This window comes from Choristoneura fumiferana, chromosome 5 (assembly GCF_025370935.1).
Source record: "Choristoneura fumiferana chromosome 5, NRCan_CFum_1, whole genome shotgun sequence".
NCBI lineage: Eukaryota > Metazoa > Arthropoda > Insecta > Lepidoptera > Tortricidae > Choristoneura > Choristoneura fumiferana.
This window is the reverse complement of record NC_133476.1, coordinates 9,527,273-9,551,123: the sequence shown is the minus strand read 5'-3', so window position 1 is coordinate 9,551,123 and position 23,851 is coordinate 9,527,273. Positions and strand designations below refer to the sequence as shown.

The 23,851-nt window shown below is 38.1% G+C and overlaps 1 protein-coding gene across 8 annotated transcripts in view; it reads left to right on the top strand.

The window, feature by feature from the left end:
* The window catches only part of LOC141428065 (serine/threonine-protein kinase tousled-like 2), a 47,015-nt gene that overhangs the window by 19,427 nt on the left and 3,737 nt on the right, over nucleotides 1-23,851 (top strand). For 2 of the 8 annotated variants that reach the window (XM_074087798.1, XM_074087796.1), the window contains 11 exons: nucleotides 3,490-3,575; nucleotides 5,776-5,829; nucleotides 17,283-17,373; nucleotides 17,985-18,137; nucleotides 19,048-19,208; nucleotides 19,455-19,544; nucleotides 19,667-19,807; nucleotides 19,910-20,115; nucleotides 21,092-21,335; nucleotides 21,800-21,951; nucleotides 23,236-23,379. In XM_074087798.1, the coding sequence (XP_073943899.1) occupies nucleotides 3,490-3,575; nucleotides 5,776-5,829; nucleotides 17,283-17,373; nucleotides 17,985-18,137; nucleotides 19,048-19,208; nucleotides 19,455-19,544; nucleotides 19,667-19,807; nucleotides 19,910-20,115; nucleotides 21,092-21,335; nucleotides 21,800-21,951; nucleotides 23,236-23,379 (1,522 nt within the window). The other 6 variants (XM_074087801.1, XM_074087799.1, XM_074087797.1 and 3 more) reach the window with 5 other exon arrangements.

The following is a 23,851-nucleotide window of genomic DNA, read 5'->3' as shown; positions in this document are numbered from 1 at the left end:
AGTACGGATTGATCGTTACGTTATTGTCCATATTCGCTGTTTCTGAATCGACTTGAGTTTTTTATTTTTAGCAAAAAAAAAACAGATTTCACCGTGCTTGACGACGACAACCATTCGTTGGTGGCTAGGGCATAGGCTTCTGAGGGATGCGGTAGGGCAAGGGGGTGAGGGGGAGGGAGAGCAGAGGATGGAGGTGAGATCATAGTGGCGAGTGGCCCGGGGAGGCGATCGATATGTACATTGAACATACATACGTATACCTACATAACCGTAGGTACCTATCTAACTTCTCTCAACTCGACTGTCTGCTCCAGATACTGCGCCAAAACCCCGGTCCCCACCCCCCGCAACCCGTGTTCGCAATTCTTTCTTTACATTATTTTACTAGGGACTACGAGAGCAAAGAACTTCGTTACAGCCAAGTAAAATCGTAAGTTCTTAAAAATATATAATTTTGGACTCTGGAAACAGAATTTTGTTTACGATATAATGAATGCTATAAAGAATTTTTTTAACAAAAAAATAAATTCGACTCCAAAAAAATAATAAAAAAACGGAACCGAATACCCTTAAAAATATTTTTCTAGGTACCTACTAGCTCGAAGTCGGTGCCTCAGCACGAGCCAGCAGGGTTGGAATAATAGTCGTCTACCTCACCTACATACTATGGGTTTCAATCCATCCTGCTGGGTCGTGCTGTCACTGACTTCGAGCTAGTAGGTACCTACCTAGAAATATATTTTCAAGGGTTTTGTAGTCAGTCCCATTTTATTTTTATTTTTTTGTAGTCGGTTTTACTTTTTTGTTAAAGATTTTCTTTATTTCTCACTTTTTAGTGATTCGTAACCAAAGTACATCGCATAACGATTCCATGAAGCCCAAACACGGCTTTGTTACGTTGTTTTATAACAGAGTTCCGTTGCCTAACTTCCGGCTTCAGCATCAGAGCAGTTCGAAAGAATCATTAACTTAAAGCTCCTTCTTGGTCGCTTATCTAGGTATATTAATCATGATCGTTTATGGACGAGCGAGCATTACTTAGCTTTGACGAGTTCCATTGGTCATCTACGGTCTTCTTCATCAGGTCCAGTTTACCAAATGATACTTTCTGAATGTAAATGCTTACCTTACTGCTAAAAATGCCAAAATCGCTATAGGTGTGCCTATGAAATTTGAGGTTTGCCCTCGATTTCCCTAGGATCCCATCTTCAGACCTTGATTTAGTGACAATGGGACCACCTCAGAAGAGTACTCTTTCGAATAAAAAAAGAATTTTGAAAATCGGTCCACAATTGACTGAGTAATCGGTGAACATACATTAAAAAAAAAAAACATTGGAACATAGAACCTCCTTTTTTGAAGTCGGTTAAAAAGTAGATTATCTTATAACTTCGCTCTGTCTGTATCTATAAACATCAATTTACAATGACTTGTATCATACCATACACAAAAAGCTGACGTCAAAATTGCGCTGAAACATTTCGTGTTACATCTTTCAAACAATGCAAAACATTGCTTAAACACAAAGAAACATCACCGTTATCGAAGTTACGCCACCCTAAAGTATATGCACAGCACAGCACAGCACAGCACACCTACCTAATACCTACTCAAATAACGCTACAAAATGTACAGAGTACTCATGAAAAGTTTTCCCATATCCTCATTCCTCATGACATAAAATTCAAATGATATCCTTATTTTTGTCAAATCTCCGACACTCGCTAGGTAAAGGAAAGTAAAACAAAGCGCACTTGCTGTCCATAACTTTCATAGCGATTATTTATTTATTCAAATTAATGCATCTGATCTAACAGATTTAATAAAGAACCATCAATATTATTTATTGTATTTTCAATAAGCTTGCTCATCATAAAAGTTTGTGAATTTGTATGTCTGTCGGCGGCCGATCGTAAAATCCACCAGATCGCGAATTTCCTAGGCATATCGTGAAATGGCGCTATTTTATGAATTGGCTGAGGGACATCTGCCATATCGTTCCAAAACTCACCGTTTAAGGATTTGCCTAGGGACGTTTAGGCAGATCATGAAATTCCTAGGCATATCTATCATGAAACGCCGCCATAGCGGTTATGGCACTTCGCTCGCCGGCCGCTACCGCGGCACGCGGCACGCTCGCTTCGCTTGCTCGGCTCGTGCGTCTTGGTCACAATTCATACTAACCACTGCTCGCATCGCTCGTCGTACCTAGATTTTTATTTTTTTCGGTATATCACGATGTGCCCAGTATAGAGCTAGGAATATTGACGAATGCGTTGCTCTAATCGATCTGTCGTATTGTTTCTCAAGCACATCGTGATATGCCTGGCCAACTTTTAAGTATATCATGAAATGGCGCAATTTCACAATATGCCTAGGAATTTCGTCATCTGGTGGATTTCACGATCGGCCGCCGACATGTCGATAAACTTACCTGCTTACTTATTGACAAGTAGGTAGTTCTTTGTCCTAGCTAGATTTACAATGTGATCAGATTACTTCCGGATTCTTCTTTTAAAAATACATAATTTCTAAATGTTCTACCGCCACCGCTACTTGTACTATTACTTATCCTGTGCCACCGCCACCGCCAACAACAGTCACTAAGTGGAGCGAAAACGACGTTACATTTTTGGATTACATTACTTATTTGGATATGCCCCTCTGCTAACTTCAAGTAATGAGAAAGTAACTCTGTCTATGTTACCCCTTCACCGTTGATTGAAACGATTTAGATGAAATTTGGCATGGAGATAGGTAGTTAGTTACGAGATCTGGGGAAGGACATAGGGATAGGATAGTTTTGATTCAAGAAAAAATCATAGTTCCGCGGGATAGCGATAAACGAATTCTTTGCAGAAGTTGCAGGCAAAGCTAGCTTTCTATAATTTTATTAATATCACACTTCACTCGGGACTTCATCGAATATTAAATAGGGAAAATCGCATAACTTTAAATCATCTAATTCTCAATATCACGCACAGTTTCAGAAATATGTATATGTACATGTATTTTCACAGAATAGATAACAGACTATTCCTCAAAAAGTTGTCCATTTTCAATTTTTCAGTTGTCCACTTATTTAAATATATATAATTTAAACCACAAAAAATAAGTAATATTGTTTTAAATATATACAAAACCTTGTGGTAAAAGTGATAAAAAGTCAGATAATCTTTGTTGTTGGATCCAATAGAATGTTTGGATGTAGTTACAAAATTGCGATTTTTTCCTCACAAGATTTCGTGACGTTTTCCTGACGTCAAGAAATTTTGGATGTTTTATGTAGTTTATGTTTTATGATCTCGTCCTTAGGGTTAATAATTTCTTGACAAAACTGATTTCTGTCAATTTCATGACGGGACAACTTTTTGAGAAATACTCAACAGTACAAGTAGTATTGTATAGCTATTAGCAGTCGACGTTGTTATTAAATTTTTAATTTCCCACACAAGCGTATCGGTTTCATGATCGTCTATTTTGTTTTAGGTGTTGGCGTCAAGATGGAGCACTTCCAGGCGGCGCTGGATCCTCGCAAGCAGGAGCTGCTGGAAGCGCGCTTCCTAGGCGCCAAGGTCAGAATTATAACAATTAATTAATCTTAGACCATCTCGAGCACCAAAGAAATAGCCAGTTCAATAATTCGAATACCTCCTCATGATGCTTCGACGTAGGAAGAGTACGCATTACGAAGTTAAGTTACTAAGTAGGTTTTCCGTCTACTTCAACGCAGGTATCGGATTTCGTGATGACTTCTGCCTTCTGTTCAATTCGCAACTAACAAAGTGAAGGCATTCTGTTTCAAACAGACGTCACTCGATCATAGCAGACTCGCGCCACGCTATGCTTCGCGCTACGTGGCATAAAAGAACATGGCCGCGATTCAATGCGACAACAATACGTGTAGGTATCGGTCGGGCAGAATGCAAATGGTTGTTTATTATTCTTGTTATAGTTACTAAAGGGTATTACGTCAAGCATTATCGTTGGGTAAAGGTAAAGGCTAAATTCATGCAGAGTAACAAATAATATAAATAATATATAATTACTTCGAATAACGGCAACGACGGTGAGTCGGGCTATAAATAGGCAAAGTAAAAACACGTCTCAGTCTTGCCGCTCTCGGAAACAAGTATGCGAGTGAGTATAATGATTTGTACTAGATACTTCCATGATGATTTAATCCTCGCAGGTGATCTCAATAAAACTACATTTCGTGATTAAATTTTTCCCACCTGGCTGCAACACACCCGTTTGATCGAAGCGTTCCGCGCTGTATGTATACGCACATATTGTGGCCTGGGCATGTGATGTGGTATATGTAATGTAATTCCTCCGTCCTTCCACCCGCCGTTTCCCCTCTTTCTTCCCGCGACGCGACACTTGGCCCCGCCATAGGCTGTCAGGCTCTCAGATTGTTACTACGCTCTGACTTCAATATTTGTTATTTACATGATCTTCGTTATTTATTTATCATGATTTTATTTTGTAAAAAGGCGGAGGTTATCAATTCGGTTGTATTTTTTTTTGTTTAGTACCTCAGAACTCCGTCATTTATTTTTTGCGTTCGCCTATTTGTAGGAATGTCTTCAATTAGGTCCCATAAGCACCAAATCAGGATCTGATGATTGGATCTTAAGAAAATCGAGGGAACTCTTCAAATGTCGTAGGGACAACTATAGTAAATTGGATATATCTAGTAGTAACTCGGGCATTTGCTCTTGAAAATCATCATTTGGTCAAGTGGAACTGATGATGAAGACCACAGTTGACCATCGGAGTTACTACTCAATAAATAACAAGTATTTCTCGGGTTGAATTTTAATTACTTTGACAGTTGCTAAGCAATTTATGCTCCTCGTAATGCATATGGTAAAACGGGTGGTGAAGCACCAGGACTCCTCAATAATGAACGTCTCTGCATCGGAAAAAGCAATCTCTCGTAAAAGGTGACGAGCAGTTGATATTAAACTATTGTATCTTAGATTATTTTCACTAAAAAGCGTGAAAAAAAAAATATCAAAAAATTTTACCGACTACAAAAAACCATGAAAATAAATTTCTACCAGTCTGAAGTCGGTCGGTGCCTCAGCACGAGCCAGCAGGAGTGGAACTATAGTCATCTACCTCACCTACGCACTTTATATTGGGCTTCAATCACTCTTTCATTCAATTATTTTCATGGTTTTTTGTAGTCAGTTAAATTTTTTTGTTATATTTTTTTTCTAAAAACTTTTTGTCAGTAGCAAAACAATCCTTTACCGGCTCCAATTACCGCATAGTCTCCATAAAATCATGATTAGATTATATATATATGTATGATATACCTAATCATTATAATATATATATAACATACCAGTCGATACAAATTTGATTTGTGTTAATCATGCGTCGCTGCATTGCAAGCTCTGAGCATGTGAACCTAGGACTTCGTCATTCTACGACAAGATGGCGGCAGACATAAATAGTCTGCCAGCTAATATGCACGTTTCTGACTTATCGACCTACAAAAAATCTTTTCCCGGTATCACCATAGGACCTTGTTATCTAGTTTTAAAGCGTGTTTTTGTTAGTTCTTAAAAATATCTTGAAGTTATGCTAGATGTTGTTGGTTAGCCAAATATTTTTAACTACTTACATATGTGTTTAAATAGAAATTATGAAAATAATGTCCAATTAATGGTGCGGTAGCTTGATTACGGTAGCCGTCATCCATTTTATAATGATGCATTTCGCATACATTCATTGAGCGCATCATGATCACGTGTTTTGCAGGTGAGCGCAAGGGAGATACTAGTAGAAACCCATCGGGCCCCCGATTACAAGGCGGTGAGTTTATCTATTTACATATCTTCAGCACAGTGATAGCGGTAGGCGAAGTTCGGTTTGGGTAAAGCTTTCATTTTTTTTCTCAAAAATGACCGTAAAAGCTGACATTATTCTTTACATATCAGAAGGTGAAGTGCATAGTTTATGGTCAGCGAAAAATTAAAAAGTTAAAAAGATTGCAGGCGCGCTAGCTCGACAATATAATGAATTAGCGCGCCTGCAATCAGTCACATTATTTTTTAAAGTTAAAAAGGCCATGGAAATGTTGGCACAAGTCGTATACAGCCAAGTCTAATGGCCGGTATCAGATATTTTGTTGGAACTCCGGACTTTTTCTATTGGGTCTGAAATAGCTTGTGGTGTTTTCGGTGGAAAAATACACCTGCAGTTTATTTTTAATGAAAATAGGCGGGAAAGCATAAGAAAAATATTGGAATAAAACTAAATTTTGTAATATATTTTGAGAAAAAGTTTATTCTATTTCAGAATTATTCACCATTTTTGAGAAAAGCTTTATATTAGTCTCGCAAGACTCGTCCGTTTAATACTCATACTTAGCCAGCAATTGCCTACTTCCAGGCCACGACAATAATCTACTATTAATGTACACCTTAGTGTCTGACTAGCCAGCCAAACTTACCTACCACTTTTTGCTTTCACAAAGGCTTTCACCATTAGTGGCGATTCGGGCGATTCACACCTTGGTCATTGAATGGTATTTTTGTTTCACGATAAAAATCGAATGCAGTTCACTTAATCACGATGTATATCAAGTTACTAATATGTAATTATCAAATTTACCTATCTTACTTGATATTAAGTATGTCACACAAGCCGCTGTAGATTGTGTTATATAAAATATGTATTTACCCACATCATATTGCGATACTGTGCGGCGTGCGTTGATCGTGATACGGTATAGTATAGAGCCACTTTTACAGCTCCACTCACCTTGATATCGATTAGGCTTTCGTCGGTGAACACGAGTACCTCTCTTACTTTGTATGTCGCATCTCATATTGATTTATTGTGTTACTTTGGTTAGGTACGTACCAGTGTTATTATCGTATATTTAATGATCGTGTTTGTATTTTTTTTTTATTTGTATTTGTCATCTTTATAATCAGTTACTTTATTTTCTTCTATTCAGTCGCGTTCAACGCGGTGTTTGATTCGGTACAAGAGCCCCAAGCTTTCAATAATCTATAAATAGCGCGTACAGAATAACATTCATTATCGTCGTGTAGGTACCTATTTGTAGCCACGTTGTGTTCGCCATCGCCTATTAACACATCGCGTTCCGCTGTTAGTCGATTTCGGTACCACATAATATCTGGCTGTTTTAGTATTTCCAGATTATTGTTACTTACAAAGGGTTTCATGACTCGATCGCATATTAAATGAGCAGTGTCTTTTCAAAAGGGCTTATTTGTTATTTCCATTTTTCCAGTTTAATAAATCAGTGCATTTTTCTCTTTTTTTTAACTAAAAATTTAGTTCTGCTTAAAACAGAAAAATACAAATACTCTTTTAGGTTAAAGTTCTGAAATGTCCCTAGTTTTCTTTAAAAAAAAAAGGTTCTAATATCAAGGTTCAGATCAAAAGGGCCTAATTCTTCTTTACGACTCTATTGTCACTTGTACTATTACTTATTCTATTATTAACGGCGTAGAAACGTGTTCAGACATTTTTCCAGTTTAATAAATCAGTGCATTTTTCTCTTTTTTTAACTAAAAATTTAGTTCTGCTTAAAACAGAAAAATACAAATACTCTTTGAGGTTAAAGTTCTGAAATGTCCCTAGTTTTCTTTAAAAAAAAAAGGTTCTAATATCAAGGTTCAGATCAAAAGGGCCTAATTCTTCTTTACGACTCTATTGTCACTTGTACTATTACTTATTCTATTATTAACGGCGTAGAAACGTGTTCAGACATTTTTGATCAAATTTTGCTCACAAGTTTATGAACTCGACTGTACACTTATTATCTACGTTGAATTATAATTTTTGGTAGACTTCTAAATTTGAATAATTTATTGAATCAGGCGTTACTTTGCGGAGGTCCATATCAATGAACTAAAATAATTTCCTTGCTCACCCGCGACCTTATGATAGCTAAGCTTATGCAAAATATGCATGTTCATGCAGTTCCTCCACCTCCACACTGTAAGAACACACACAAATCACACAAACCCATCTATCACCACCACCACAACGCGAGTTCGAAACGCGTCAGTGTAGTGTGGTGGTGGTGATAGATGGGTTTGTGTGATTTGTGTGTGTTCTTACAGTGTGGAGGTGGAGGAACTGCATGAACACGCATATTTTGCATAAGCTTAGCTATCATAAGGTCGCGGGTGAGCAAGGAAATTATTTTAGTTCATTCTAAATTTGACGCTGACTACAAAAAATAAACAGGTAAAGGGGAAAAAAGCATTAGAAACGTGTTGTTTATTGGAAGAATTTGCCTAGGTATAGTATTTTTATTTTTATTATGAAACCAAAATCGCTTTTAGATTTAACAATGATCGCTATATCGAAACCATTAGCCATTCAAAATTATAATATTTATATAATTGGATGAAGGATAATAGAAAGAAACAGTAAGGTACTGTTATTCGAAATTGGCTTAATTAAAACCTAACGAAATAGTTTTGCCACAACAAAACGGCTTATTTCCAAAAGTTCGCATCCGTCCCAGCATACGTCCCACTGCTGGGCACAGGCCTCCTCTCATAACAAGAGGGCTTGGGCCATAGTTCCCACGCGGACCCAGTGCGGATTGGGAACTTCACACGCACCATTGAATTGCTTCGCTGGTTTGTGCAGGTTTCCTCACGATGTTTTCCTTCACCGCAAAGCTCGTGGTAAATTTCAAATGTAATTCCGCACATGAATTTCTAAAAACTCAGAGGTGCGAGCCGGGGTTTGAACCCACGACCCTCTGCTTGAGAGGCGTTAGGTCAAACCACTAGGCCACCACGGCTTCTTCTTCTTTAAAGTTCGCATCAAAAGAGCTTAACTGAAAATGTATGATAGTATTGATAATTTATGTAGGTAAAGCAATGTAGGTAGTGTCATAACATGTATATAAATGCAATATCAATATTGAAGATAAAATTTAAAATTCTAAAATGGAAACTGTGGATTTAGTTTTCCTCGAATTCCCAAAAAAAGTTTAGGTATAATGGAAATAAGCCCTTTTGAAAAGACACTCCTCGATCGAATACCTATCAAGTACGTTGCTCGCTATTTTAATGACAAAGTTAAGTTTCGCTATCGATATCAATCAATATATCAGACAAAACCTAAGTAGGTAGATAGCGGATATACCTATTAGTGCTTGTTATAGCCTAAATTGAATAAAGATATTTTGACTTTGACTTTGAGGTACGTCATGAAAGTTGAAACCATGATAAATAGTAAAACCTTGACTTAAATTTTTTGTAGCTATTTATTTATTAACGGTAATAAATAAATAATAATGTGTGAAGAGAGGCACATGTAAAATATATGTACTTATGTATATTAAATAAGCAGCTATAATTTTGTGTTGAACAATCGTCATTATCATTATGCAGTGGGAACGACACTAGGACCGCAGAAGTGTACGTCAGCCGGCACAGAGTTGGATGGAGTGTTCCTAGCGGGGCGCGGCGGGGTCACTGACACCGGTGCGGGCGGTGGTGGTACTGCCACTCGGAATCGACATTTTATCTATTACACGCACTACCTAAATAGGCCCCATACACAATTGGTTTTGTAGCCGACTAGCCGTAGACAGCCCCTCGCTCGACGTAAGTTTTGTAAGATTACAAATGACGTGCCTGCTCGTAATTAATTAAGATATTTCGTTCGGCCGTGTTACGCTAAAAAGCAGTAAGTACCTACCTACTTAATTGCGTCATATCCTAAAAAAAAACTTTTTAGTGTTCCGTTCCGTACCTACCTCAGTTGGCCAAAACAGAATCCTTATAGGATTAGGTACCTACTTACTTTGTTGTTCGTCTGTTTGTCAGTCCAGACTCCAGACCAGACCCTTTTTCTCAGAAAACGGTGGAGATATCGAGCTAATATTAATATCAACAAATACTCAGGTCTGCATCTGCTACACCTTGAGTATTGAAAAAAAAAAAAAAAAAAAACAAATTCCCATCCCAAGTCCATTCATGTCTAGTCTGTCTATAATAATGTCTTAGGTCCCTGTCGTGCTTTCAAGTGGTAGATCTCAGATTTTTTTTTCCAGATAAGACTTACTTTTCATATCATTATTTTGGTTCAACGCCGGGTGAAAGAAGGTATTTTCTTAATCTTGACGTCAGTGGCATGCATGCATACCTATCAAGTTGTATTTTAATGTTAACATTATTGAGCGTGCCTGTTTTATTTTGTATGAATCTAATTTATCATCTATTAAAAAATAAACTCATTCATCGCTCAAAATCTGGGACAAAAACTCCAAAAGTCTGTAAAACCTATCTTATATATAGGTACGCACTTAGTCACTTCGTTAACTTTCATTCCATTATTCCTACCAATCACTAAATAATTCACTGTTACTATGTGACGTTGGATGGAGTAGTTTGGAGGTCGGGCCGAACGCATAGCGAGCTGGTGATAAGTTCGAGTTCGACAAAGGCGGCTTGTCTCTCACAGGCGGCATGCTTATTGCGCATTGAGAGAAAGAGAAGTAGGCACAGCGCAGTGTTCAGTCAGTCGGTTTGCACATTCGACGCTAAGGGAAATTATAATATGGCGCACACGGCCTCGCCCCGCCTAGGCTACAATGTGCCGTCAAACCTCATTCCACCGCTTAGCCGCCCAGTTCCGCAGTTATTTTTACACAGCCCGACCTTTCGCACCGGTCGTCACTACACTCCAATTACATTGAAATCGGCGCACGGCACACTCACTTAAAACTATCGATCTGGATCGTTCACAATACACATTAAGCGACGTCCCGCTGGTACATGCTTACGTTACGTTCGTATTTAGTAACGTGACGTGAATAATGTTACGTGCTGGATGGTAAGAACATGCGAGACGACCGTTCATATCGGCCGCCGCGGAGGCAATGAACGCAGAACGCAGCGCGGGAAGCGGGCCGGCGCGACGCGCGACGGCGGCGGGCGGCCAGTCAGCTGAGCGTCACGCCGCCGCGACATTGCAAGGTCCGCCCGAACCGCCCGCCGCGCCAGCCTGACCCACTGCGCCTGCCGGCACTCGCCATCGCCACTCGGCACTCCACCCTACGCTAAACTACTTAACATGACCCTAATACCTTCGCTGGTTATCCATTTGTTATCATCGCCACATAACAGAGCATAGTTAGTACATTTTCGATGTGATAAGTAAGAACCGGTGAACGGCTATAGATAAGCCCACCCGCCCTGCGGTGCCACACGTTGTGAATGGAGCGTTGCGCATGCCCGCGATACGGCGCTGTTAACTTTATTTCGTTTACTAACTTTACTACCATTACTTTTTCATTACGCCGTAAAGTTCCATAAAATGAGAACATTATTCTGATAATCGGCTGCTCTTATTCGTGAATCAATTGCTTGTTGCATTTCATTGAATGGGCTTACAATTACAGTCGAGTTCATTAACTTTTGTTCAAAAATTTGACCAAAAATATCTGAACGCTTCTACGCCGTTTAACAATAGATTCGTATCGTATTCAGATGTTTTGATCAAATTTTTGCTCACAAGTTTATGAACTCGACTGTACATGTACACATGTTTACATGTCATACTTTTAATTCCTAAAAAAACTGCACATAAACTCATTTGCGTTACGCGTATCGTATGCAATTAATTGAGATTTTCTATAAATAGAATATTTTGTAAGTACCCAAACCCAAGGTACAGTTGCTTAATCTTTGTAGGCTATTAGCCGCTTTAGAGAAAGTGCGCAGCTGAACGCTAAAAGAATCTAAGTACAAATTTCATAAATTCGTTATTTGTTATCTTTTTTATTAATGAGTGCTTAATGGGTTGTTAAGTTAATTTTATTATAACACCAATTGAATGAATTTAGTACGAAGCGATACAAAAAAAAAAGATTCAGTCGAGGATAAACAAACATGTTTTGCACCACTTTTAAATAAGGTGAAATAAAATCCGGTACCTAAAACATCTATTGAAATGTTATACGGTAACATAAAAGTTTAAATAAAAGCTTATTAAAGGTTCAGTTGTTTGAAAACAATAATCTGGTGAAAAATTATCGTGGAATGTGAAATTTAGGATTGGGTACCTCTATATCGGTGTGACCAGTATTCGATAAAATTAAACAAGTATAGTTGGAAGAGGAAGGCGTCGTCACCACTAGGAATAATCAATATTGCAGGCTGAGGGTTTGAGTTTGAATCTCGCGGCACCTCGATGGCGCTGCCTGCTTGCTTGCGGCTGAAGTTGCGCTGAGCCCCCCTCGCACCTCACACCCTGCACCTCTCGTACTAGAAAATTAGGTTAAACAGCACGCGGCTGCCGCTGCCGGCTGCACACCGCGCCGGAAGAGGGGATTTTGGGCGTCCGCGGAACTGCGCTTCCAATGAATGCGGGACGGAGATGTGACTGATTATTGATTGTCCTTCGAACCAAAAGCGAGTTTAACGCGACCCAATAATCCGCATACATAATGTACTTAAAGTTTATGACATCGAAACGCAAGACCTAGTTGCATATCAGCTGCCTATTTATTGATGGTGATTATTATTTCCTATTATTGTTAACTAGGTATAATGATCAATGTCATTAAGTAACTGAACAAGTTCAACTAGTAATACCTAATGATAATCTTTTAATGTATTCTTTTTTCAATCTCTTTAGATTGTAATTTAAAGTATCGTGATGTATTTACTCTTTACTTTAGGTAAAGACTCCTATCGTTAATTATAAAGACAAGAATAAAGTATCATATTTTTTTTAAATGATAGGTTTAATATAATATGCCATTTTCTAATTTTGTACATGAATATATACAGAAACCAAAAATAATGGTAAAACACTAGTTTTTAATTTTTGACAAGTCAGTTTCCTGGCTTTCTGCCTCATGGTTCCCATCAATAATAGGACAGCAACTTTATTAAAATGTCTAGCTATTTAGTTCCAACTTGAACGAAACTGTAGCTCCGTATCGGTACCTACTGCGAACCCTTTTGTGTAATTTAGTCTTTATTATGCCAGTAATGTTCAATCTGGCGGTGATATGGACAATTTGGTGGATTCATGTCTTTCGCTACGAAACTCACATTATTGTCTTTGTACTTTATTTTATCACCTTAGCTGCGTAATGGCAAGATTCTAAGTCGAGCCGAGAGAGGTGCTGTACAATTCTCCATACAATTAATTTACGCCGTCCCTATCGAGTACGGTCACTGTAAGTAAACTCATGGTAGTGGTAGAGTGTCTTTTCGAAAGAATTGAGTCGTTCAACTTCCACACGCGTTTTTTGACAGATGCTTCTTGTTGTTCACTTCTTTTTGGTTGTTTCTGGTTTTTTAAATATCTAAGTTTTTCTCTTTTTTGGCACGTTGCAATAACGCAATAGTAGTTCTCAGTTTTTTAGCGATATCTCGAACAGATAGCTCACTATTAGACGCGTATGCCTTTATTATCTTCCGATCCAGTTGTGGATTGGATAGACCTGTACAACTACCATGAATGTGAAGAATGTGTGGACTTTTTTATAAAAGTTGATCTTGAGTTAGACATATTCAACATGGCGATAGCAAAATTCAAATCAGTTGAACTGGAAATTTTATACCGTATTTGACTATTTTGTATATGTTTTATAAATTAAAACTACACAATGCCTGTTATCGAATAAAGAAACAATTTTAAGCTGCCTTTACAAATAACAAAGTTATGAGAGTTTGAAATTCAAGATTAGCCAGAGAAAGACATACTGGCATGTGACGTCACACGCCAGTATTGCCATACTTGCTGCATAGAGAAAAGAGTTTGAGAAAGAGACAGGTATATAGATTTTACAAATTGTATTGAATTGCCGCATTGTTATTTTGTATTGTTTTTTTTCTCTCTTTGATTTTTGTTTTTAATCTTTTTCTCCTTTTCTTGATTAGAGTTGTGTTGAATGCTTTGTACAATTATTATTGTGATGTATTAAGCTGTAATTACGTAAAATAGGTCACTATATTTGTAATTTCGTAAGCATGCATTATGTTATTGTACCCAAATTAATAAAATAAAATAAATAAATAAATGACTTTACAGTGACCGTACTCGTTCCTCGGCGTATTTACGAATTGCAGTTTGAGCGACTTCCACACGTAGTACACCACTTGTCCTCAATAGTTTTTTTTTGTTGTGGTGTAAGGCCTCGTTTTTTTTTTTCAGAATATATTAACGGAAATCGGTTCTGTGATAAACATTTTCTCTTATCAAAATAGTTTTTAAATGCCTAAATACTTTGATGTGCCCGTAACAAGTTGTTTTGATAATTAACTAAGTAGGTATACAGTCTTAACATACTTTACTGTCAAGGGTCTGCTGTGATTTTAACGCGATAGCAACGAAGATAAATTTCTCCATATTGAGAATTTAAAGTGAACATGAAAAAGTTTTATGCACAGTTTTCCTTGCAGCAAGTAGGTACTGCGCAATTTGTTGTCATAATATGATGATATTATCATAATCATTGGTTTCCTTTGAACCGACGACTCTGTTTCTTGAATAATGTAGACAATTAATTTGTGTTACGATACGAATACCCACCTATCAAGTTTCATTTGTTTTTCACAGCAGTAGTATACCTACTTTTCTTTGTAATCGACAAAGCATGTTATTTTAAATGCATCTGCAAATTACCTTTTCATCACACTTGCTCGTAAACAGTGTCGTAACATGCAGGCTAGCTTGGTTGCAACCCCCAAATAAAACCCTCGACCTTCATGTGCTTGTCATGAAACCCGTGGTCGGTAAATGAGTCATTGCCCGTACTAATTTTCATGTCATGAAGCCCAAGGACGGTAAATGAGTGTGATACTGCATGGCGTGCAGGAGCGCGGCGCGCGCACGTCGGGCACATGGTCAGGCTGGGGTAGGGCGGCGCGGAGGCTGGCGCTGCCAAGAGCGTAGTCAGCGGTATCGGCAATTTTTGAAAAAATATTACTTTTTCTTTTACAAATATACAATTTTACTCGCAAATGTGATGAAAAACATTGTATGTCGTTCGGGCGGTACTAGAATTACGAACATCGACTCATGCCCTCAGTCTTCGACTTCGGGCTTCTAATAGACTCTCGTTCGTAATTCCTTGTTTACCGCCCTTAGGACACAATGTACTATTGTATATCATAATTATCTTAGAAGAAAAACAAAGGTCGCAGAATTAATGAATAAATAAATTATTTGCCAATGATTAGCGGTATTATACCGAGCCTGCAAACACTCTCATCGATCCGTGATTCGATGTAAAACATAATAGGTACATACTTGAATGCATATCTACCTACCTGCTACAGCTCGTAGGTTGCCAACTCGCTGACTTTCCATTCGTCGGATGCTAGGTGGGTACGCTAAAAATAAACTCGACACAATAAGCAAGCATTGCGCCGGCTAATCATTGGCTGATTTGTGCGGTGAGCAAGATAAAACGCTGAAATTGTTTTAGATTTTTTTATCTTCAACTACTTATGTTTACTCTAAACTTAAAGTTACAATTCGGTTGGTATTGAACTACATAATTGTTATTATCTATCTGCTGTCTGGAAATGGAACAAACATTACGTCAGCTAACCTTGTCAGCAATTGGTAATGCTTCTAAGCATGTACATATTAAAATTGGCCAAGTAGTAATCACGTGATCATCTCATTTTCAAATAGTTGTTTAATCCGGTGTGAATAATTTACTCCTAGAAAAAATAATCTTTATATGGGATAAAAACAGAAACTTCTGCATCAATACACACACACAGACACATTTAAGAGAGGGCCAGGTAATGGGGCTCCGATGGGAGAGCAGCGTTAGCTTTTGTTTACCTAAGTCTTCTTCTGCTCTGAGGCCTCTCTAGGTACGTACCTACCTACCTAAATAGTTTTCAATGGGTTTTTAAATCTTGAGTTTATTTTACGTGCTGAATTTACACAAATATCGCCTTTTATTGTGCTCATTAAAGTTTCTAAGTCCTGCCCGCTTGGAGAAACTAAAGGCGAGAACGGTAGGTAGGTATATCTTTTAGTCTTAAATCAAAGCCTAAATACGTCACAGCAATGTGAAAACAAAATACTTCAACAATGTGGACCGAGGACCAAACAAAGCATTATAAGTAAAATTATAGATAAGTAGTCTAGTCATCTAATATTGTTTAGTCTGTAACATATTTTATTTGGTCATTATTTACTTATTACGCGATATGCGTATTACGTGATTGGCATTTTCATATTTATTATAAATGTCATAAATGTATTAAATCACTGAATTTCGTACCGAGAAATCTATACTTACATTGCAACACAGACAACTTCTAGGTACCTAACTCATAAGATTGAATATAAAATATTCAGTGTTGCCTTGCCGGCTCGGTGTAGGTACTACACGAGTTTATCGCGCGCGATGCTTGGTTGTATACCTACCAAAGTTGTAAGCACATATATCTGTTTATATGTTCACCGCCGACGCCTACCTACGTAACACGTCCAGTAAGCAGTTTGTTGTGGGGCACGAGCGCCGATATCACGTTCTCGTTCGCCGCAGGTCGGTGGCATGCCGCCCGCCACCCGCAACAGCCACCTCTGCGGGAATAATTGGTCCAAGTCCACTCAATTTTGCCTTAGTTAAAATACAAGAAAGATACGAAATACGAGAAACTTGCGACGTAACCGAAACCGCTTAAAATCATTGTACATACACTTTACCTTCTGACCCTTTCTAATTTGTGCAAAAATCACATTGGTCAACAGCGAGCACCGATCCGATCGCAATCGCAAGCAACCGCGGGATTCGCGGGGTGTTGACCTGCCGCCGCGCAGTTCTTAGTTCTATCGCGTCAAATAGGTTGCGAAATTCCGAGCTGTTACCGATCGTTGTGCCTATTTTTGTGATCAATGTTCAAGCAAATATTATTTTTTAGTGGGGTAACAATTCTTTTGGCCTTGTATCCTTGTAAAATGGCGCCTCGCCCGTCGTTATTATTATTACCGGAGCAAACTTCGTGACGGTCCTCACCCCCTCGCCTCACCCCGCGGATGCGTATCCGTCCGTTCCGTTGGATTGTCGCGACTGGAGTTTACGACGACTTGTCAAACTAGTTAGGTTATTTGTAATATTAAAGTGAAAATGTATAAAAGATCGTTTAGATGGATGTATTATTCAACAGTTAATTAGTGAGTATCTGTGTTTGAGTGAAGTTAGTGGAAACACCGTGTTCGTACACGTAATTGAAGTTAACTGGGCGAGTCATATGTAAAGACGCCATCTTTCTTTACAGATGTCAGCTGGGGCACAAATTCAAATGGCACCACAAACTACTGTCAACACGGGCCAGCCACTACACAATCAGGACTCCAATATGAGCACAGGTAAATTGTGATTTAGTGCTTCGTGTGCAGTGAAAAGTTGTGATGCGACAGTGCTCTCAGTGTTTACTTTTTGCCGGCCTGCCCCTCAGTGGATAACCTTTATTAACGAACTTACGAGGGCTGAAACAAATAAATGTGGAAAACCGCGATCGAACGAAAGACTGTGACGTCACTTTACTGTGTATTATGCCGGACAGAAACCGAGAAAGTGTCGTTTTTCCTTCCGAGATCCAAGACTGCTGTGTGCCAAAATGCATGACTATAAAAGTGGAGCTATCATTAACCACGTCGGCCTACTGAGCTCCTTGTCAACAAGTGAGTTCACCTGCCACCTAACCAGTTTCTGTTCAATGTTTACCAAAATTATATGTATGTAAGTTTTCCATTAACAAATTCAGGAATGTATGTATTTGTTTATGTTCTGTTCATCAAAATAGGTTTCTTTGACACAAAGGAACCAATGATAAGAAATAATGCAATCAAATCATCTATTTTGACCAGTAGCCTTGATAAACAAAAAAAATTGTTACAAACTTCAAATACTTAATAATAAAAATAGGCTTATGTTGTGACTAGAAGTAGTTAATTATAATTAATGCTCTGTTTTTCAGGGTCATCTTATAGTGATAAGGAAATTGATGCATTAACTCCCGAGAAATCGGCAGCTATGCGGGGTTCAGCTGTAGGAGCAGGTGTAGCGCTGGTTCCACCAAGTGGTGCCACGCCAACAATTGCTGTGCCCGACCGTAAAAGGAAACGAAAAGGTTTGTTTTCATTACTTTCTCATAATCACATCTGAAACCAAATTGGCACATTTCTTTCACTTGGCTTCATAAAATTGATAATTCTGAACTTCTTTTAGAATTACTAAAAAATACTACTCTTACATTATTAGTTACATTACAATAAAATTGGCTCTGCGAATGTCTGTGTAAGAATGTTTCCTTAGGAGCAAGATACTACCTACGCGTTGCAGCTACCTATTTTGCAGGTGGTAGGACCTTGTGCAAGGTCTGCCCGGATTACTACCACCATCTTGCTTGCTAATCCTGCCATGAAGCAGCAGTGCTTGCACTGTTGTGGTTTGGCATGGAGAGTAAGACAGCCGGTGAAATTACTGGCACTTGAGGTATCCCATCTTAGGCCTCTAGGTTGGCAATGCATCTGCAATACCCCTGGTGTTGGACCCACTTGCTCGTTTGCCATCCAGTGTAATAAAAAATAAAAATCTATTGTGGGATGTTTAAAAATACTAAATCAAGTGTATATTAAAATTGCCAAATTTCAGGCTTTCCTCTATCACGGAACTAATTTCTCAGTTTTTAATTTGCTAATAGCTACATTTAGCTATGTATGCACATGCTACCATAAATTTATGTGATCACCGATTAGTTTAAGAAGGTGTGTCTGAGCCAGAGCATCACTTATTTTTTATTTTAGAGACAACTAAGACTAGGAAAACCTTTAAATAGAACATTTCTTTTATCCTTGAACCAGTTTGGCTTATGTTTTTGTAAACAGTTGTGAACTTAGGAATATGCATTGGGGGAATATTTTATTGATTATATGTAAGAAGTTTAAGGTCAATTGTTAATATCAGCTTTACCAGAATTCTATGAAAATAAAGATAGAAAAAAACATGATTCTTATAGATTATCAATTGTAAATTTTCAGGAGAGGAAGGTGTTGGTGGGGGTGGAGGCGTGGGTGGGAAGCAAAGACACAATTCGTCAGACAAAAGCATCCGGGATCACCTCTCCAAACACCCCTCCTCGAGCCCTGTGCGGCTCACCGGCGCCAAATCTCCTTCGCCCCAGGGCGGGAATTACCCCATGGTGAGTTGCATCACTTCATTCATTTTTAATTAACTAATACTAAAACACACAATATTAAATATGTAAGAATAAAGTCCCTACTAAGGAATGCAAAGCTATCTTAAAAATGTTTTGGTGGGATGATGATAAGACACATATTCAGAGGCAGAGAATGATCTTATTTAGATGTAAGTGCAATTAATTAATTAATAATTTAATGGGACAGTGGCGATCCCGAGTGTATCTCAAGTTGTGTCTCTCTGACAGTACCCACCGTCACCCTCATCATTGCTGCCTTCGGGAGCGGACTTTTTACGTTCCACCTCTCAGCAGCGGCCTCACACATCTGTCAAACAGGTTAATAATGACGCATTACAATTACAAACATTGTTTTGATATAACATCCATATACTAATTCCAACTTAGTTTATCATAGATAGACCCTTGAAATCCTTGAATGTGATTCTTATTTGTCTTAGGTTCAAACTGAACTGACATGCCAGAGGATACAAGAGTTAGAAACTCAAGCATCATCTGACTTAGAACTAAGGAATAATAGAATAGATGAATTAACAAGGACTAATGAAGAACTGAAGCATCAAGTGCAAGCACAGAGCAAGGTAAGCCCTTGCACAGTTTGATACTCATCAATTTTTTTTAAGTATCATGCTTTCTGCTTTTCCCTCTTATAAACAAATAATTAATCTGAATTGTTGTTACAGGTAATAGAGCAACACAAATCACACATAAATAAGTGTATAGATGTTGTGAAGAAACTATTAAATGAGAAAAGCACTATAGAGAAGAAGGAAGCCCGACAAAGGTGTATGCAGAATCGGCTACGGCTGGGGCAGTTCGTCACGCAACGTGTGGGTGCCACGTTTCAGGAGAATTGGACTGATGGATATGCTTTCCAAGAATTAACTAGGTAAGTCATTGATATCATTGAATCCTCAAACAAAGCTTTTTTTTTACCTGTGCCTGTTTGTTTATTAAAAAATATTGTGACGTTTTACCTATTGTGAGAGCCACGCCATCTGATTCAAATTGTTTGTAAAATTGTTTGATTCTATATGTGTGTCCTGTCTTGGCTGGAAACTCGATGAGCGGCCTTCTTATTGAAAAGGATTTAATGCAGATTTATTTAAATAATAGAGCAACTTGATAATTCACTTTATCATTTAAATTTTAGCATTTAGCGTTTTGTAAACCAAATTTAAATTATGACTCAAGTTTTTGAATAGGTTTGGTTTGACCTACAAATAAATTAAATTGGTTTCTTAGTTTAAATCACCTTCAAAAGTATTTGGCTATTTTAGATTAACTTTTGTTAAAGGCTTATTTTTACCTGCTTTTTACCATATGCATTACTAGCTGTTGCTCGCGACTTCGTCCGCGTAGAATTCATTTATCGCTATACTGCGAGAACTACGCAACTTTATGGGTTTAAAACTATCCTATGCCTTTTCTTGGCACTCAGACTATCTGTATACCGAATTTCATCTAAATCGGTTCAGTGGTTTATAAACAAACAGACTTACAAACCTTCGTATTCTCAAATATTGTTTGTACTCGTATGTAAGGTCGTAACTACTCATGCCTTGAAATTCAGGGATAGTCTTATTTTTTTTGAGAATTTGCATTGAACACCCTTGTAATAAGTAATAACAATCCAGCCGGTCACTTAAGGTGTGTAATTTACACTGGTAAACCTAAACACAAATAACAACACATGCCTGTAAAATTAGATTAGTTAGTTTTACTACTGCAGTCAACAGCTAACTAGTTTTCAAAAAGATTTTGAACTATGTCTCTGTGTTAAATAAAATTTTACCTCATCGCGAGGTTACTCCATGAAGCGGGTCGAGTTCGAACTATCATAACATGGTTGTTACTGTAATCAGGCGGCAAGAAGAAATCACAGCGGAAAAAGAAGAAATAGATCGTCAAAAGAAGCTCCTCCTAAAGAAGCGACCGTCTAACAATGAGGGCGGCGGCGGGCGTGGCAAGCGCACGGCCAGCGCGGCGCCCAGCACGCCGCAGCCGCCGCCGCTGCACAACGGCACCGACGCACCCACCTTCCTGAAGCCCGACCCACTGCCCAGCATGACTTGGCAGGAGTACTATGAGGCTGATGAGATATTGAAGGTGAGACCGCTCATATTACAGCTTAATCCTTCTTTAGGTGTTTATTGATAGACATCACTGTCACCATGCCATCAAGTGACCTCTCGCTTGCTTGCCTTCCCTGAATAAGGGTGACTGAATAGGTCTTTTGAAAAATTATCAAATTGTGGCTAAAATATTGAGTTATGTGAACAGGAAAATATACATGCATGGACATTGACATGCCTATATTGTCAAAATGTCATATGACGCATGCAACTTGTGGCTTTCTAATCAAGGTGGTAAACTAGTTGCATCAGGCTGCCTAATTACCAGACCGAACAGGCATTGAGAGTATGATAATTTTCTCAGTAGGATATATTTTGAATTAGAAATCTCATGATCATTAAGGTCTTGAAGGTCCCCCCACGCCATTGCTTAAGTAAAAGCTATTAATAAGTAATCATTAATTCAAAGTTTCAGTTCTGTAATTTTACCGTCCACAGTTGCGGCAGAGTGCACTGAAAAAAGAAGACGCAGACTTGCAGCTAGAGATGGAAAAGTTAGAGCGGGAGCGAAATCTACACATTAGGGAGCTAAAGCGGATACACAACGAAGACCAGAGCCGATTCTCACAGCATCCTGTGTTATCAGAAAGGTCAGTTAATTTACTATTAGTATGTAATAAATAATAATATATGCATAGATCACGTGGCGTTGTACTTCACGGTTTATTACGGCCCCAAACTAAAAGTCTTGATGTCTTTATATACTGCACATATTTAGCAGTATTTGCCATTAAAAAAAACTGGAATTTCCTGTTTTTCCATTATAGTAGCATAGCAGAGTGAAGTCACTTTCAATATTAAGTATGTTGGGTAAAATTTCTTTGGAATCTTTTTTCTATTTTATTTTTCCTATATGTTTATTACTTTAAACCTCTCCTCATTTAGGAACCGATTTGAAAGGAAAGAGCCAGCAGAAGTGGACCTATAGTCGCCTCGTCTTCTTTACCTACATACAATACAATAAAATAATTTTTAATGCACACCATAAATCAGTACAATAAAAAATTACACTATATATACAACATACTCCTAACAACTAACATACTGTCTGTCTATTGAACTTCTGAGGCACCAATTTCAAACTTAATAGAAAAATATTTTGTGGTTTTTTTACGGTTAAATTTTTTGTTGTTTTTTTTTTATAATCTAGGTAGCAATTTTTATTGCTGATAATAATGAAACCTTAAAAGATTTTAGCGCTGGTTTGCATCTAAAATTTGAGGTGTAGATAGCAGTATCCTTGAACGCCGATATGCGGTTGTTTGATAAGGAGAACATTGCACTGTACAATAGGAATAATATCTAGTCCATTTAAGTATGATGATGTTCCTGTTCTTGATTGATAGTGTGAATAATTGATTTGATTATATTGTAAGTCTAGGTTGGTATGTAGTATACATATAATTTATTTATAAATATGTATGTATTTTAACAAAGAATTTAATACCATTACTCAAACAGTGAGTCATTGACTAAACGCACCATAAATTTACGTTTACGAAACATATGTCTTTGTACGAAAATAAAATAGTAATCATGGGCTAGGCAAACGATTAGCACGAGCAAACTTGACCGGCTTAGTCACTAGCAAGGCACTGAATGTCAAGTATGCTAGAAATCTTGTAAAAGGCACATCAGCCAATCTTAGCAGTATATGTATTCATGTTTAGGCATTCTTCCATACTCTTCAGTCGATTATTCAAAATTACCTGGCCCTATATGACAAAGTGCAAAATTCGAACTTTGTATCTTGCCGTCCCGCTGACGCTAATATTATTTAATACGATACGAGAGTAAGAGGGACAGTACGATACGAACCTCGATTTTGGAATTTCGCAGTAGCCCTGGTATTAATCAGTGGTGTTGGTTCACAGGTATTTGCTGCTGATGCTACTAGGCAAGGGCGGATTCAGCGAAGTGCACAAAGCCTTCGACCTGCGCGAGCAGCGTTACACAGCCTGCAAGGTGCACCAGCTTAATAAGGATTGGAAAGAAGACAAGAAGGCCAACTATATTAAGTGAGTCCGTATGCACGACACCCCTCTCACATCCTTTTAACTCTATTTTTGTAATCGAGAGATCAGAATGACAGGTGAAAGTCGCACCATATGCGGAAGATGCAAGTCATAAAAACTTACATCCTTCCGCAAATGCTGTTACTTTAAGTTGTTATATTAGTCTTTGTGTTTTAATAATATATTTAAGTAAGCGCATCGCTATGGTGGTTGCTAGGACAAGAACGAAATGCTTAGATAAATTCGCGTTTCATACATTTAGGACGAGTTAGAAAGCGCAGAAAGCAAAAGTGAAAGTACCAAGTTCCGCCTACCTGATGCTTTGGGAAAAGGATGTTGGGTTTGTGTATGGATTTTATTGAATACATCAGCATAAAAACTGAAATACAGAGTGGGCCAGAAAGTTTAGTGCATTAGAAAAATCATTGAAAAAAGAAAAAATAGACACTTATAAATCTTTATTGAAATGAAAAAA